The sequence below is a fragment of the Larimichthys crocea genome, chromosome X (genome assembly GCF_000972845.2).
Source record: "Larimichthys crocea isolate SSNF chromosome X, L_crocea_2.0, whole genome shotgun sequence".
Lineage (NCBI taxonomy): Eukaryota > Metazoa > Chordata > Actinopteri > Sciaenidae > Larimichthys > Larimichthys crocea.
The window spans coordinates 34,241,367-34,259,459 of record NC_040020.1 but is presented as its reverse complement, the minus strand read 5'-3'; the positions used below and the strand labels follow the sequence as shown (position 1 = coordinate 34,259,459).

General features: G+C 40.4%; 1 protein-coding gene across 1 annotated transcript; it reads left to right on the top strand.

The window, feature by feature from the left end:
- The first annotated feature begins 1,440 nt into the window (after positions 1 to 1,440).
- prkacab (protein kinase, cAMP-dependent, catalytic, alpha, genome duplicate b) lies at positions 1,441 to 17,927 on the top strand. The gene is made up of 11 exons (XM_010739005.3): positions 1,441 to 2,414; positions 4,512 to 4,573; positions 5,751 to 5,879; positions 7,572 to 7,670; positions 11,246 to 11,328; positions 11,541 to 11,667; positions 13,326 to 13,421; positions 14,085 to 14,207; positions 15,234 to 15,293; positions 15,388 to 15,492; positions 15,579 to 17,927. The coding sequence occupies exons 1-11, from the start codon at positions 2,369 to 2,371 to the stop codon at positions 15,702 to 15,704; spliced, it is 1,056 nt and encodes a 351-aa protein (XP_010737307.1). The 5' UTR covers positions 1,441 to 2,368; the 3' UTR covers positions 15,705 to 17,927.
- Positions 17,928 to 18,093: the final 166 nt, after the last annotated feature.

Here is an 18,093-nt window from a genome sequence, read left to right as displayed (position 1 = left end):
CCTTGTGCTGCTTTCTGGTACTCGCCGCATCACCTACACGGCTGCTTTCCACCTTGACTAGTGAGGAGGGAAGCACAGCAACAGCAACGAGACTCTGCGTGTGTGCGTGCGCACATTGCGCCCCCCCCAAATTTCATTCATAAAATGCAGCAGCATCTCTCTGCCATTTTCACTCTAGCCTCATGTTGCTAGGTAACTGCAGCACAAAAGGGAGGGGGGGACTGTCTGCTCTCACCCATTTTATCTCTTCTTAGTTGAGGGGACTAACTCCTCCGTCCATCTGTTACCTCTGTCTGCTTCTAACATGTCTACACTGTTTAAAATTGCTTTAAAAAACTGTGGGTATAATAGCTAAAGCCTAAACAAAACAAGCAGATGTCTGTAAAACAGTAAAATGTGTGTGCAGCATCGACTGCCATGCCCTCTGATAGCTGGCTGTCGTAGTGCTCAAATGAGTAGTCAATGAATAACAAATGAATGACGAGTCATTTTCAAGGAGAAAAAAAACGTTGAAACATCTGCTGCTTCCGGCTTTACAAATGTGCAGATTTGCAGCTTATCACCATTTTATTGAGGATATTTGAGTTTCAGTCTGTTTGAGGATGTTACCCTTAGTATTTTGTCACAATTTACAGACTGTTGGCTTAATCATGAAAATAATTGACAATGCAAACAAGTAAGATGCAGCTCAGGCTCAGCTGTAATTTTGAAATTCAGATGGGTGCAGAAAAATGGCACAATGAACCTGACAGTGACTCAAAGCTTATGTCCTGTACGTCAGGCAAGCAATAATTTCTGAAAGCATTTGTGATAGTAATCATACCACGATACAGCTGTGGTGGTTTTGTGATGATAAACTTGGTGGCTGTAGAGCCACAATGTCATAGTTTCAGACCCTGAAGTAGCTGTAGGGATCTCCTATTTATAGCTTGGGTGTTTGCTTGTTCATAGACCTGGAGTCCTTCTTTATAGTCTTTTTTTTTTTTTTTACCAACACAAATTATTATTGAAATTAGATATTCAGATGCAAATCTCTGTGAAATCGTGCCTTTTGAGGACCGTTGGGCATCTGCTGCACTCGCCCTGTAGGTAGCACCAGGTGTGGGGTGAGAGAGATGCTCTTGGAGAACTGTACGACTGTAAAAGGTCGACGGCACACAGACACAAGTCTGTGACTCTGCATGTTTTCATCCAGCACCGATTGTACTAAAGATTTTTTTATTATTATTATTTCCTGTGATTCATTTCCCACCAGATAAACTCTCTCCTCCGTCTGCGAAGCTGTTCAGAAGTCCTGCCAGCCAGACCGCGCCGCGCGTGCGTTAAGTTCTGACCAACATTTCTAAAAATAGCGCGTTGACGTCACTCAGCCAAACGTGTATCAGTCGCTTGGCGGCGGGAGGAGTGAGGAGGAGGAGGAGGGAGAGGGAGAGGGGGGGCACTTCTGTCAACCGCTGCTGACAACCAATAGACATCCTCGCATTCACCGAGATTCCCACGGTTTGGCCACGCCAAGCCAATGGAGGAGAGAAACCGGAGAAAGTGGGCGCGTACGTCGTCGGGAGGAAAATAATCGGTGACGTTCCCCTCGCTTGATTTTTGTAGGGCGGTGGGACTCTGCCGTTTTTTGATGGATTCCGAACAGCCAATCAGAGCGCCCCGTGGATCACCGCCGTGGAGATGTGGCCAATCCGCAGCCTAGCCCTCAGCTGTCAATCACCTCTCCGGTTCTGGCGAGAGGGCGGGACGTTCGCTCGGCTGTAGTTCCGTCATCTCGCTCGTCTCCGAGGCTACAGGGGGCCAATGTTGATTTGGGCGAACTCCCGTCGTTGTCGGACCCCGCCGAGGTTTAATTTTTGAAGCTGGGTTCGGTGACGAAAAGCGTCAGGCTTTCGGTTGAGAATATTGCAACCCCGCCGTCGCTATCGCTGTTTTTTGGGCTGGGGGAGAGGTGGGGAGCCGGGGGGCCTCGCTTGGAGGGGGCTGCAAGGAGGGACAGGAGAAGACTGGATCCTCCGTGTTCAGGCCAACTGTGCCGAGGTCGGCCTGACAGTCCAGTGGAGCCCCAGCGCCCGAGATACCACAACGATAGCTCCCCGTGGATTTAAGCTCTATATCGGTCGCCGGTGTTTGATGACCGTGGAGGGAGTGAGTGAGCGAGCGAGCACCGCTGCACTACCCCGTCTCGCCGTGGCACCGCATCAGCAGCTGTCGGGCTATTAAAGATCAAGACCTCGGAGTTAACGCTTGGTAACTCTTACAGCTGGATTTAGGAAATACCGTCCAGACCCAGTCGAGCTTAGACCGGCTTGAGAAAGGCTGCAGCGCGGCCAAAAAGCCACGGATTGCCCGTTGACAAGTTGTCATCATGGGCAACGCGCCCACGGCCAGGAAGGGCAGCGAGATGGAAAGCGGTGGGTACACATCACTCCCGAGCAGCACCTGCTCGCTTACAGCATCATGAAACGATCAGGGACGCTGTGGTACAGCAGGCTATGTTAGCTTTACATAACAATCCATACACTGTTAATTAGAGGCCTATTCCTGCTCTCCGGTTCATTAAGATCCACTGGTACGTCCATGACAAGTCGCTGCTGCAAACGATTTAGCTTGTGCCAAATGAACCACTGTGATGCGTTGAGATCCACGAGCACTGACTGTACATGTGGAGGAAAAGAGAGTGAGGCTCAGAAGTACTGATCAGTTTTTATCATTTGATTTCAGTGGATGCAGTGGCAGGATGTACTGTTGTTTCCATAAGCCACATTTCTGTATGAGAAACAGCAAAAACAGCCAACAGCAATTGTAAGATGCAAGCATCACAACAAACAATCTACTGTGTGTGGCAGATATTTCCCCAAACAATATAGGCCTGTTGCTTCACTCCTTCTGGAAAGAGATGCTACTGAAATTGTGTGTGTGTGTGTGTGTCTACATAGAGACTATTTTGTTTAGTACACCCATAAAAGTCTGCCGGTTTGGCTGAGCTGGGCTGAGTGTGTCTGCTGCACTGGATGTCCAATGAAAGGTTTCCAATATCCAAAGCATCCTCGAGTAGTTATTTAGTAGTGCTTTTTACCATGATGATGACTAATTTTCTGAGTTATAGCGTCAATGAGTACGAGTAGCTCACACTTGCATGTCAGCTGTGTGTGTGACATCTTCCAGTATCCAGTATCATCATCACGTTCACATCTTGGTGCTGCCCTGTACAAACACATGTCATGTACTCTTGAACACCGAGCAGCTCTGCCTGTGTCGATGAGGCTTCAGTGCCTCCCTCAAGGGGCGAGTAGTTGTTGAGGTGTTACTAGTTCACTTAACTCGATTACATTTTCACAGCAGGATATTGACATGTCGAAGGAGATTAGGTAATATTTAATGCCAAGCCTAGACGTGCTTTACCTGCCCTGAAAGTAAACTTAGTTGAAATGTTTATTTGGTTTTATTCACTTTTACTTCACTTGTTTGTTTGTTTTTTACCTCTTAAAGGTCCACTATATGGCAGAAATGTGGTAGATATGTTTTTGTTGCCTGAGATTAAGAGTATACATCTGTAAATGCCACAGATCTTCTTCTTCGCTTAGGTGTTATTTCATTTTCACTGTCACCTTCTTCATGCTAGGAAGGAGAGGTGAGCCAAGGGGTTGCAATCAGCAACTACCCTGTTAGATGTCAGTAAATCCTACACACTGGAGGATTTAGTTTTGAGCTTCTCAAGTTGGGGTCTCACAAAAGACAGATTTTTAAAGTAAGGGCGGAAATCAAAACAGCAGGAACGGAGATATTCTGGCTTTTAGTCCGTATTATGAGTGAAGCATCAAAAAATACTCGATCCCACAATTCTCATAATGCAGCTCAATAGCATCTTCCATGAGACACTCTCTGCCTATTAAATGCCCTCATCTTTCAAACGCCAACATTTTGATGTCTAACGGCCAATCTGAGGACATCATCAGGGTTATTTTCATGAAAGTTCCCTCCAGAACTACAGAAAACATTTACAGCTGTTTCACTTTACTCAGCGCTACTCCCCGTGACAAGTAAACACATCTCTGGAGTACCTGTTTTTAAGATTATTGTGGATGCAGCATGTAAAGAATCAGCACATTTGGAGATGCTGAGGCTCATTCAGGAGGCTCTAGTGGACTTTAAAATGGGCTAAGTGAACACCATGTCCTTACAAACTTCAATGGGACACGTCATTCATGTCTTGCGTTTTTTCTCCATTTGTGTTAGTTGTGTCTAGTTGATTTAAGATGGATTTAACACAGCAAGGTTAATCTCAGACAATATTTCATTTACATTTAAAACTAGTATCCCTAAAATATAAGCAAGATGAAAACACCATTAACTGTGCTATATTTCTTTAAAAAAATACTCTCTTCAGTTGATTTCAGAAAACATACAAGGTATCCTACTGTTTATTTCCTGGATTCTTTCTTTCTTCACACAATCACACACACATACACACACCTCTGAAGCCTTTCCTGTTGTTTTGTCTTCAATAGTCAAGGAGTTCCTTGCCAAAGCCAAAGAGGACTTTCTCAAGAAGTGGGAGAACCCTGCACAGGTCAGTGTTTGGCTGTATGATGTGTTCATCTATCAGGAATGAGACATTATTTTTGTATTGTATTTCCTCTATTGTTATCAGATTCTTGGCATGCGTGCGTAAACCTACAGGAGGAGGGGTGTGAACCAAAGATGCTAATATTTGTGTCTGGCATGCTATCTACAATTTAAAACTACCATCATCATTGTTGGAGTTTCACTGGTTTTCTGTATTCATGGCACCCCAAATTGATATGTTTTTTTCTGTTCTACCAGTTAACCACTGTCTGCACATTTTAATATATTTGGATTATGAAATAATGCGAGGGGCAAGTAAAATATGTACGTAGAGTGATTATTCAGTGAGCATAGGAAGTTCAAGCTGAAATTATGTGGGGTTTTTTTTACACGTGTGAAGAGCTTGGTTCAATGTAATGCATTGCACTGAACTCTAAATTTGTTTATTTTCCACTTTTAAATATATATTACTTTACGTATCGTAAAATGAGTAAAAATATTCTTATTAATAATATATTATTGATTTCCTCTGTATCACGCACCCTTAAAAATATGATGAAAAAAGATATTCTGTGTGCTGCAGAAACATTTTACGGACACAGATAAGAATATTCAATTCAATATTCTGTCAGTGTTGAGTGCATCCAACATTCTCTCTGACCCAACATTGCGTAGATGATTTCAATCAGGATCGATTTTACAGGAAATAGTAAATAATATGAAATGTCATATCCTGTTCAGTGTATATAACAAACATGTTCATATATGTATTACATACTCTAAACATACACTGTTGTCTGTAAATTTGGAATAAATATTTTGTACCTCTTTTCATGAAATGATTGTAACAATGTGATTTGATGTTCTTCTCAAAACTTTTTTAAACAATCTCTTACAAACATATCACAGTAAAAATTAAACCACAAATAATCTGAGGAGAAAAAAAAGAGGAAAGTGTCTAAAAAAAACAAAATTATTCCAACTCTATGGGTAACAGTGTATTTGTGATCACTGTATACAGTATATAAACATAAAATACACAATATACATGAACATACACTCAGGGATTTGCTTGCATAAAGACACGTTAGAAAATAAATAAAATTTGCTTTCCACACCACAACCCTCCCCATGCCATTTTCACAAAAACCAACTAACCCTTTTTTGTTTCGTCTGTTCAGAACACTGCTTGCCTGGAGCAGTTTGAGAGGTTGAAAACCCTGGGCACGGGCTCATTTGGCCGTGTGATGCTGGTGAGGCACAGAGAAACGGGACAACATTATGCTATGAAGATCCTCAACAAGCAGAAGGTCAGTCTGGGTCGGGGGTCAGAAGGGTCACAGAGGGATGAAGGGTGCTTAAATGTGTCACTATTTGAGGACACTCGCAGGATCCTACAGGACAGTTGTAGAAAATATGGAAACGCCATTGATGTGAAAATTGTACTCGCATGGCTCAAATTCAGGCCCAAGCCTTTCTTTTTTTTTTCCCTTTGAACCTCTTTGAACCCAATCGGAGTGGCAGAGCTGAAGTCGTCTTTATGCAGATCACATCAAGCAGAGTCATTTTGGTACCCAGTTTAGAATTAAATTGTGCCTGCTTTTCCGCCCACTCTGCTCCCCTCTTATGACACATAAATATTTTTATAGCTAGAATACACAGATGGGCATGTCTGTTTTTGGCTAATTGGTTAATCCAATGAATTTAATACCTGAAAAATGTTTCTTCATCACATAAAAGCAAAAATCCTGTAAAACCACTGTTTCCATGAAGCAGTCCTAATTTGTAACAAGGTCCAAAGACATGTAGGTTAGGTGAATTGGACACTAAATTACAGGGAGCTGTCAGTGTGAGTGATATCTTTTGTGTAATGTATTGGTGATCTGGCAAACTGCCTGGCCAAATCCATGTTGGGATAGGCTCCAGTCCCCCCCACACAACCCTGAAAATGATAAGCAGGTATAGAAATGGAGAGATGTATAGATTGAGTTCTTTATGTTTTGTAGATTTTCACCTTGTGACATGTCTTAAAAGGAGAGGAAAATGACCCTGCTGTCTGCTGGGGATCATTTTTTAAGACACCTGCTTAGATTATATACCTACTGCTCATAATATATTCATCCTATTCCAGGCCAGTTCGTGCCACTCACTTGCACCATAGTTACTATATGTGTCTTGACGGTGATGTCTGTGACACTCATGTTGACTTGTGTGTTCCAGCTTGTGTTTGTGGAAGTCAAGTATCTACTAACTTACTCTGCATCCAGTACAGCAAGTTAGAGAACTTTACTCAGACATGTATATAATTTGATTGTAGATTCATGCACATGTTGGCAATGCAATAAATGTAATGCCATACTCTGAATACTCAAATGTGGAGCATTGTGCTGAGGCTGTTGCGACCTAAAGGATGCGGACTGTGAAGTTTCAAATTGTTTTAAATTGGAAGAAAACAAGGGTATTGATACGGATGGGTGCCTTTTCACACTTTAGAAACAATTATGCAGATAGAAAAACATGATGAGCAAGTACTTTTGGACAGAATTGTATTTATTTATTTGTCTGAAATAAAATGAAATATTATACACATGTGTACAGAATTAAATATAGGTATATATCATGTCATTAGAAAAATAGCACATACAGCCCAGATTTTAGGAGTGATTTAAATGTTTATTTCCCCCATCATTTCTTCCTCAGCACTATGGCCTTGTTACCTTCTTCGTTGGCTTTTTCTATTTAAGCTAAAATTACTTGATGCACTCACTCACATACATACATACATACATACATTGTATTTATGAACTACAACCAAACAGCAGCTTTTGACAGTGTCCCGTAGTTTTCCCATAGTCTTTATCTAGGAGTATTGCACCTGTTGACTGTTAATGCAAAACAATGCAAACATTATGTTGCTCCGATAACACAGTATTTTATTTTTATTGACATTCATTTTTTATATGATGCAATATAACTCCTCCTCCTCCATGTCTCTTTTTCAGGTGGTGAAGCTCAAGCAGATAGAGCACACTCTAAATGAGAAGAGGATTCTTCAGGCTGTCAGCTTTCCCTTTCTGGTGCGGTTAGAGTACTCATTCAAGGTATGGACAATTTTAGATGTTGTCTATCGGTGTGTGTTTGCGTGTATACAGGACAGCGTGGTTGTGTGTCCTTCCACCTGCTCATCAACATGCCATCCATCGTTCATACCAGCTTTTCAGTTTTTTCCAAAAATGTACATCACTTTGTATGAACTATTTCTTTTGTAGCATAACCTGACCTTTACCAGTCTAGGTCATTAAAGTCCGTATAAAGTAAGAATTAATATGTGTTGTGAGTTTGTCAGACCAAAGAAGAAAGTGTTATTAACCACATAGCCAAATTTGAATGATTCAAATTATTGACAAGTTTATGAATTTAGGTGTCAAAATCAGGTAAAAATGAGTATTCTCAGCTCCAGGACTGTGGGGGCGTGTCCGCTGAATGTGCTGAAGCCACAGCCACTTGTGGGAGCAGTCAAGCAGCAATTTGTGACTGAAACGTGTCAGATGAGTTCAGAAAATGACATGACTAACTTTGAAACACTCTGAGCGAGTTGAATTAATCTCTATCTCTCTGCTAGTTTTAACCTATAACCCCACATTTTAGTAATATATTATTCAAAGTCTTTTCACATGTTTTTAGCAACTACTTTTCAACATATTTAATGTATTTTGAATGTACGTAATAGAGTCTCGCCCTGACTGCCGAAGACTATTTGTCCATTTGTACGTAAGAGTTTATATTTCAACTAAGAACCAAAACACTGCATGTGAAGTTTAAACCTGTAGCTTTGTTTGGTGCCAAATATTCTTTACTCAAAGAATGAAGTGACAGATTAAATAATAATATAAATAATAATGTAAATAAATGGGGCTGTTTTATTCCAGTATACATTAACACACTGTATATTGTAGATAGAAATAATAACACGTTATTTAGACACTGGGCTCCTATGTAGTATGGAAAAGTATGGAATTTGAGAGAGAAAGAGAAAAGCAAATATTTGTGTTTCATTTTTTAAAATATAAAATTCAGACTTTCAAAAAAAAAAAATGGATCATACAAGCGCATGTTTTTCATGGCTTTTGGAACAGGCAGCCAAAATGTTTACCACTGTGTAAGAGAGCGCGGCCCACATTGAACTTGATAATGTTGAAAGAAAGGCAAGTAGTATGGCCTGCGACTGAACACACACTCTCATGATGAGCTGCCGCTATGCCTGTACATCACAGCTCTGCCCCAAGTGTCTTATAAATGTACTACAGTGTAGTTATCAGAAAAGTGATTGTATTTATTCTATATGTTGAGGGAAAATAATACGCCCAGTGTCTACTGAGTATGGATAAGGAGTGGTTAGTTTACTTCCTTTTTGGACAGAGATATGAAACAGTGGAACATCATCCAACTTTCTGCAGAGTACAGTAGTTTTCCAAGGGCTGGCTCGACAATCCCAAATCTAAAGCCTGGCTGGCTGAGAATTCCAAATGGGGAAAAGAAAGCTCTTTGATTTTAAAACCCGTTATTCACATAATAAACATCCAGCTATTTGTACTCAGATATGCTTTGAAAAGTATGGCAAATGTCAAGCAACCCTTAAAATAATCGTTTGGGTAGGTACCTTTCCCTCGTCAGTGTCTTAACCAGTCAGCTTGCCCTCAGTTTGAAGAAGCAGACAGGTAAACCAGCACAGAAGCAGAGCTATGCACTGCTGTGAACCGGGTCAGCAACAAATATTTTAGCCCAATTATAAAGGTCAATATCCGTTGTGTAAGTGTATGCTTTATTAAGGATATTTTCACTGCTTTACCTTTCCTTCAGTCGGCCCTTGTGTGCTTGTGTTTTTCTGGCTGTGCCATTGTAACTCTGATGCAAACAGCGGCGTAATACAGTGCATGGCGCAGTTGGCTTACGCGTAGGAGTACAGAAGTTCTATGGTGAATGCCAAAGAAAAAGTGTTGTTGGTGACTGTAAGGTGAAGCGGTGAAAATATTCTTAATATAGCGTACATTTAAACTGCTATTGATTTGTTTTTTTCTTTTGAAGTGGTCTAAAATACTCCGTGTAGCGGCCCTTTTAAGTTTCTTCAAGCTGAAGAAACATTTTATGTATTTAGTATTTATCGTGATCATCAACAGAACCTCGGGTTATCACAACCCAGGCCAACATCTCTTTGAAGCAACACTGCGTAGAAATTTGACTTTTTGCGATTATATGGACTGTTGTACACATGTTTTTATATTACTGATGATCAGAAATTAGTAAATCGACAACAAAAGGTGCAAAAACACAAGCCATAACATCCAGTTACTTACTAGTTCACCAGCAAGAAGCCCCGCTCGGCATCTGTCTTTCTGCCTTTATTCAACAAAACTCTCGCCAAAGACTAAAAGTTAGTCTTGAATTGACTCTATTTCAGCAGCTTTATATCTGTTTGGTCACTCTCTTTTTTTCTTGTCTTAGCTTCCTCCATTAGCGCCCCCTTCCGTCTTTTTGCCTCTGTCATTATGTCCATAGAGGCTGTTGAGCCTGGTTACATTGCCCGCTTGCCCTGCTCCGGTTCTGGCACGGCAACTGCTCCCCGCTCACTGCTATGCATTCGCCTTGGCCTGAAAACTCTGAGCACTCAGTTCGGGCAGCCCGGCTAACAAACTGAACTAACAGTTCTATCAGCTAACAGCAGCTATAGTTCACAGGAGTTTACTGTCCATCAGGAAATTCTGTAAACAGAGAGCCAGTGGACATCAGAGCGAAAACCAGAAAATAATTTCTCCATAAAATATGATCCAGTTTCACCAAAATCTGTGAAATAATTGGTGGTGTGTGACACAGTGCCACACAGTATTACATACTTCTCGTGGGTGATGAGGGTTAACAGGCACCATTCACCTGATTACAGAGTAGCACAAAAATGATTCCAAATCTTACACAAAAAACACACAATATTGTATCATTCTAATGCAATCTGTCAATTTACCAATATCATCCTTAATATCACTGCAAACATCATTTAATCTTATTAAAGAGATCATCTGCATATATGGAGTGAAATTAACTTGATCTACCCAATGTGCAATGACCATGAAAACACATTCTCTCTCTCTCTCTCCCCTCTCAAAATTTTCACCACCCGGCTTCATCAGTAGCTCTTTGTACTTGTACAGACTAACCCTGCGAATGGCCGTACTCCAATTAAAGCCTTATTCAGGTTAAGCTGTTTAGATGCCCCTTGGATGCCCGGGGATTGAATATCCTTGATGCCTCAAATAAACCTATTAACAGAATATTCCTGTCCATGTGCCTCATCCTGCACACAGACAGAGGAGTCAACAACCAACCCATATTAACTCAGCTTAGTTAGACGTATCAGACGTAAGTAAGTTGTATTTGCAGATGTCAGCTGAGAAGCTGGTTAAAAGTTAAATCCTCCTTTATGATATAAAGCTAGTGTTGCTCTGTTAAAGGGTCTAAAGAGCATATGATTCTTTTTCATTTTTACATGGCGATTACTGAAATAAAATTCATTGTTTCCATGTTGTGTAGTTGCCCATCCTATGTGTGTGTGTGTGTGGTGTTTTACTACATGTGTGTACGTGAGCGAGTGTGACTAACAGGTCCTCTGTCTTCCCTTCCCCAGGACAACACTAACCTCTACATGGTGATGGAATATGTACCAGGTGGAGAGATGTTCTCCCATCTACGGAGAATTGGCAGATTTAGGTTAGTGTCTGTATACAATGGCGTTTACAGCCGGAAGCATTTTATAGGCACATAGAGGTAAATCGTGTAGCTTGGTTCTCCTCTATTCTGCTGTGCTCTCTTCAGGTCTGCTTTTTTTTTTAAGCTTTGTGCATGACCGTTCTGTTCTGTACTGTACACTCCAACTGAACTGATCTTTTTTTCTTTCTATTTCCATGTCTTCGTGTATACAGTGAGCCTCACGCTCGGTTCTACGCTGCTCAGATCGTCCTGACCTTTGAGTACCTGCACGCTTTGGACCTGATCTACAGAGACCTGAAACCTGAAAACCTGCTCATAGACCAACAGGGCTACATACAGGTAAATAACACTCAAAAAGTTTACTTCTTTATTTATACATTCCTGTATGTATTCATAGAAGGCACAACACGAGGCCTGAATTAAACATTGTACATCAGTGGGAGTTCACAAGTGTTGCTAAACAATGGCAGCCATTCTTGTGTTTTTCTCTTCTCAATATGCGGAGTTGTCCAGTGTTGTGTGTTCGCTGGGAATGCTCCTCAACCACAATGACATTTCAGCCTATTACAGCCTAATCTTGAATTTCCTGCTGTGCAGCATTAGAAAGGTGGATGAGGTTTGAACTGTGAAAAACTTCAATGCCAATGCAGTTGAATCCATATTTATCAATTGTTAGGTCTTTAAAACATCATAAAACTGTGTGAAGTGAAAAATGCCCATCACGGTTATCTGGAGACCAAGGCGATGTGTTGTTATGCTTTTCTCAGATTCTAGAGAATCTGGAACCATCAAATCTTTGCTTGAAACATGACAATGATCAAGAGATTATCAAAATAGTTGATGACTGATTTTCTGTCAATGGACTAATTGATTAATCTACTAATTGCAGGTCTAATATTTATTGGCAAAGTAATCATATGCTGATGTACAGAAGCCACGTAAGCTAGCTAGCTAATGTTTGTTTCACAGTATTTCACAGCCTGTTATCATTTTATACATGAAATAAACAGATACATCTTTCTAAGTGATACTTAGATACCAACTTTATCATTTGCTGCTAGCTCGATATGAGTGGCACCATTTAGTGATTGATGGTTACTTGCTAAATGTAACATGTAGTAATTCTAGATAGATAGACAGATAGATAGATAGATAGATAGATAGATAGATAGATAGATAGATAGATAGATGATAAATGTTCTGTAACAATTATATTTTAATTTGTCACAATTATTAATTTAAATGACATTGTAACCAAATGTAAGCCAATCAGGCGTGAACAAATCTAAAAACCACATTGTGTGGAATATGTTAAACTTGCATGAAGTCGATGCAAATCTTAACCTCATGTTCATTTTAGAGATGACTTATTATGAGTAATGCAAAGTCTGTTAACATTTAAGTTTAAAACATATCACTCTTGCTATTGTCTTTAACAAAATCATTCAGAAAGTGATATTCTGTGTTACATCTACAGGTACGTAACACCAGCAGTTATGTCCTTAAAGATTTAAATGCTTCGTTATGTCAACCAAAAAAAAAACAAATCTCCGAGCCATACAGTATCTGAGAATCCTAGCAGGCCATAAATTGTGTATATATATATATATATATATAATATATATATATATATATATATATATAATAATAATATAATATATATATAATATATATATATATCTTCGGGCCACATGAAATCTGATCATGGGCTGTGATTGGCCGGACATGCCTGGTGTATGTACTATGTACTGGCGGACTGAAGGCTGCCTTGTAGCACAGATTCTGCTGCCCTTTAGTGGTGAAGAGTGAAATAACAACTAGTGTTAAAATCCTACTGCTGCTCCAGGGATCCCTGCTGTTCTCCCTCTGTGTGTCTGTCATCTGTATCTCCTTCCTTCTGCCTTTCATGCGCTAACACTCCAGGCAGGCACTCTGTGAATATGTCCTCATACTATCTTTCTCATTATTTGTTGTCGCTCTTTCTGTTCCTTGCTCAGGTGACAGATTTTGGCTTTGCCAAACGTGTGAAGGGCCGGACCTGGACACTGTGTGGCACCCCAGAATATCTGGCCCCAGAGATTATTCTCAGCAAGGTGAGCCACCATTGTTCCCTTTGTCTAAATTGTCAGCTGTGTTTCCTTTCACAACTAGGTCTTCTGCATTCGAACAGACAATGATATCAACCTGTTGCACAAAATAAAAACATTTTTCTTCCAGGGCAGTCATTAATTTCAGCTGGCAGAATATTGTTATTTATGGTCCTACTGGTCACTGATCATGAGTGGGTTTAAGGAAAGCAGATACAACTCATTTAAAACTAGAATAACTACATTTTTATACCTGAACATGTGACCTGAAACCAGTCACATGCTGCCATTAACTCTTGCAACTGACAATGTATCAAGTTGTCATGAAGATATATTTCACAAGGTTTGACTAGTCAGCCAAATATTGCACTTACTTTAAATCAGAAATGTGGAAAGTGTCACAACAATTGTCATGTCACCTTTATTAATGGACAGCTATTTGCCCTCCATGAAATGGTCTTTAAAATTACTGCCACTGGCTTTCTGGATGCAACAATTGTGACTCTTCCCGCAAGGTGTATAGGAAACGCAGTATAGGATGCCTTAAATTTAATAAAGCTAAAACATATGATGTCAAAACAAAAACAGCATTTTGTATTACATCTTGATTGATTCATCTATAATGCTGTCTTTCTACCCTCCTCCCTCCCTCCTTGTTATATTCACCAGGGTTATAATAAGGCAGTAGACTGGTGGGCGCTGGGCGTACTCGTCTATGAGATGGCAGCAGGGTACCCGCCTTTCTTTGCTGACCAGCCCATTCAGATTTATGAAAAGATCGTATCAGGGAAGGTGAGTCTGACTCTTTGATTAACACTTTGTGCTGCTTTGAATGACTGACTTTTATCACATTTTTTGGAAGTTGGAGCAACAAGGGAAGGTTGGCCATTTTGAGTGGTTGGAATTTGTAGTGACCCTAGTTGACTAGACTAGGACGAAGAAGACTGTTATCAAACATAAAACAATAAGAAATACTCAGAGATGCTTCTTTAAGACCAGATGCTCTCATATTGGGGGTCTGTGGTCTATTGTGCATCTACTGTAAAGGGTCTTTGACATACAAAGGTTTGTGAACCCCTGCTTTAGGTTAGAAGACCCACTTCTCATCCCCAATTCCTGACTACTGTCATGTGGGCTATAGTAGTATAGCTCCATTTTAGAAGAAATAAAAATATTGGAATGCCACTTTATTGGCTTTTTAAAATTTTTTGGGTGTCTTCGTGTACTCTGCTGACTGCTTTGACTTTTTTCCATTTAAGGCTGATAAAGATACAAACTTTGAGTTCTTGACTTTCTAATGATACTTTACATAGTATATATGCCTTGTCCTGAATGAGTATACCTTTGGTGATAAGCAGTGATTGATGGTTTCTGTAGATCATTTTATCACCAGTGTCGATGCTGTGATGTCTACTTTATTAGTAAGATATGAGTATTTATTGTATTTATTCCAGACTCAGTGTTTTAGGCGGTGTCAGAATTGTCAAATGCGACCACATGGGGCAGTGCTGGCCTGAAGGTTAGAGAAGCAGGCATGGACACTGTGTTTGAACCTTGAACCAGTGTTACCAAAACTGAGGCTGGCTTGTGCAGGCCTGTGTGATGAGTGTCAACAGGGCATTCTCAGACATTTTTTCCCTGCTTGGATAAATAAAAAAATAAAAATTTTAAAAAACATCCTTAATGCCAGTGTATAAAAATAGATATTTATTTCATTGTGAATTTCTAACATCGTCTGGCTGACTTGTTACTTACTGTTTCTATGACAAACATCTGGTCACACTGCTGCTTCATTCATCTTCTGGTCTTCTGTCTCAGGTGCGTTTCCCATCTCACTTCAGTTCAGACCTGAAGGACCTCCTGAGGAACCTGTTACAGGTAAAAACAAATATCTCATCTCATTCAGATGTTAAGGTTATATTTACTCTGCTGTGAGGAAAAAATTAGGAAAATGCATTGGTGTCTTCTTTAGGTGGATCTCACAAAACGTTACGGAAACCTCAAGAACGGGGTCAATGACATCAAGGGACACAAGTGGTTCGCAACCACAGACTGGATTGCCATCTACCAGAAAAAGGTAAGTGTGTCTGTGCGTGTCCACCATTTAGATTTGTCACTTTCTATAAAGTTCACTTCTCAGCTGTTACTCTTACTTGACTTTAGGTGGAAGCTCCTTTCGTCCCCAAGTTCAAAGGACCAGGCGACACCAGCAACTTTGATGACTACGAGGAGGAGGAGATCCGCGTCTCCTTCACTGAGAAATGTGCCAAGGAGTTTGCAGAGTTCTAGAGTTAGAGAGCGAGAGAGGAAGAGAGAAGGAAGTAGGGAGAGTCAAAGGTAGGCTGGTCAAGTGGGAGACGTAAGGAGAGAGTACTGTCTCCTGTCCAATCACAAGCACCAGCTACAAAAAGAGGAAAAATGGGATAGAGGAGGGAAAAAGAGCAAGGAGACTGATAACCAGCAGTGTTGCCTTTTCTGTTGCATTTCTGTTGTATTTTATTTATTATTCTGTCTTATTTATGGATCCCTTTATAACGAAGGTGTGCTTCAGATTCATGGGTGTTGGGAACACCCACTTACTTAGAGTCGCCTCTACACATTTTCACCCAAGATCTTCCCTTCTTCTTTTATCGTTTCATTCATCATTCAGTTACTTTTGGGCCACATCAGTCAGTCTCTTCTGATCCACTGCAATCTCTCGGTCATCACATGAAGCCCGTTGAGTCGTACAAGTTGAGGTCTCAGTCTGCACAACAAGTTTCTAAAATTTAAACTGACAAACCGGTGAACTTGCTCTTTCCCTGTTGAGCAAGAGGAGTATTTAAATTAATCACACACATAAGCACTTTTATGTTTTGCAGTCATGAATTTTTCTTAAATATTTGAACTGTTTAATACCATAGAAAGCATACTTTGAGTCACTGGCACAAAGAAAAGAAATTTTGCTCAGAGACAGAGGACACTTTTGCAAGTTTACTGTGTAGCTCCATCTATACTTCTTATCATTGTTAGCATAGCCAGACTTTGTGCATATCTACAGCACTCGATTTTTAAACGTTACTAGATACTTAGCAGTTCCAGTATCATGTCACACTAACTAACAAGGAAATGTGGACAAGGGAAAGGAAACGTGTTTTTCATGGTGTTGTGAAGGAACGCCATAACATAATGGTATCTCAGGTTCGAACATATCACTTAGTAGATATTTTATCAACATAAAGCATTAGCAGGTGAAGAAAGACGTGTGAGACACTTGCTTACATATTTGGGAGGTTAAAGTTGTGGTTAACACTAAGAGGGACACAAGGCAATATTAAGACTTTTGGTTTAGCGTATTCCACATTTTCCCCGTCCAAAAAGTTTGGCTTTGCTAACTGGACAGCTCTGTTTGGTCTGAAAAGCAGTCTCTGCTCAGAGCTCAAGTCAAGTCGATTCTGCACTTTGAATCAGCCATTTGTCCCTCGCCGACTCCACCTAAAATAGACCATCTGAGGCAGATTACCTAAAACTGCCTGTGGCTGTTCGGTCACCAGAGCACCAGTCATTGAAGGTGATCTGGATGCTTTATGGTCTTTTATAGAAACCTGTGTTTATGTTCATCTCCCCAGCACCCAGCCCTCTCCTTTGGACCACCTTTCATGTTGACAGTCTTACATGTGACAGCAACTCTCTGTTTAACATGCACAGTTTGATTTAGTTTTTCACGTGGTGATGATGTAAAGATGACAGGCACTCCACAGAGGAAGTTAGGAGAGGAATAGACTGAGAATAGACAAAAACGATGTTAGAGCACGATGTGCAACCTTCCTAAGTGAAGTACACGACACGTGGCACTGAACAAAGCCCAAAATGGTGGTCGTTGTAGGATTTGGTCAATCACAATTTGGTGTCTGTTTCAAACATTGACAGCTGCATTTTAATGTGACACTGTATTGAAGATATTTGGCTCGTACAGGCGCTCGTTTTCAAATCTGCATATTTCACATGGGACCTTTCTGCCTTTTCTCAGAACACTTGTAATGTGTAATTGTGTGTGTCGATGATACACACAAACACACACACACACACACAATAACACATTACAATCATACCACTCCATGAAATGACATTAAAAACGACCCCGCCATCGAGGAATTTTTAAGGTGGGCTAAATTTGATTTGTTTCAAATTATATTTTAGTCCTGCAACCCAATGTCCATGGCCCGGATTAACCAGATAGAAGACCTCCCATGCCCCCCTACCCACCATTCCTCCCACTCCCTGTCCAATATTTCCAGTATCACCACGCTGAATATTACATAGCCCCAGGTTTACTGTGCGCTAATTTGATTTAACCACAAATCAGCACAGTATAAGCTGAATTCATGAAGGTTTTAAAGGGGCCACCCCATGATTCAGTCCATCAACTTTTGCAGAGGTAAAGAGGTAAAGATGTTATCTGATATTGGCTTTCTTTTTAGGGTTTTAAATAATGTGCACTGACAAAATAACATTATTAAAATTGGGTTTATATGTACATTGAATGAAGGACTTTGGGTGACTTTGAATTTGAACGCTATTGACAGGTCATCATCTTTCATTCAACCCATATAGGATGCCTTTTTCTTTATTTTTGGCTAGTGACGGAAGATGACAGTCAGCCTAATAGGCTCTGTTCCTGTTGAATAACAGAGCAGTG

What these genes read in the sequence shown, in the direction of transcription:
- prkacab (XM_010739005.3), top strand. Translation starts at nt 2,369, where the DNA reads ATGGGCAACGCGCCCACGGCCAGGAAGGGCAGCGAGATGGAAAGCG. An exon ending in AGTGGGAGAACCCTGCACAG is followed by an intron (nt 4,574 to 5,750) that starts GTCAGTGTTTGG and finishes TCGTCTGTTCAG; the next exon opens with AACACTGCTTGCCTGGAGCA. An exon ending in ACCAACAGGGCTACATACAG is followed by an intron (nt 11,668 to 13,325) that starts GTAAATAACACT and finishes TTCCTTGCTCAG; the next exon opens with GTGACAGATTTTGGCTTTGC.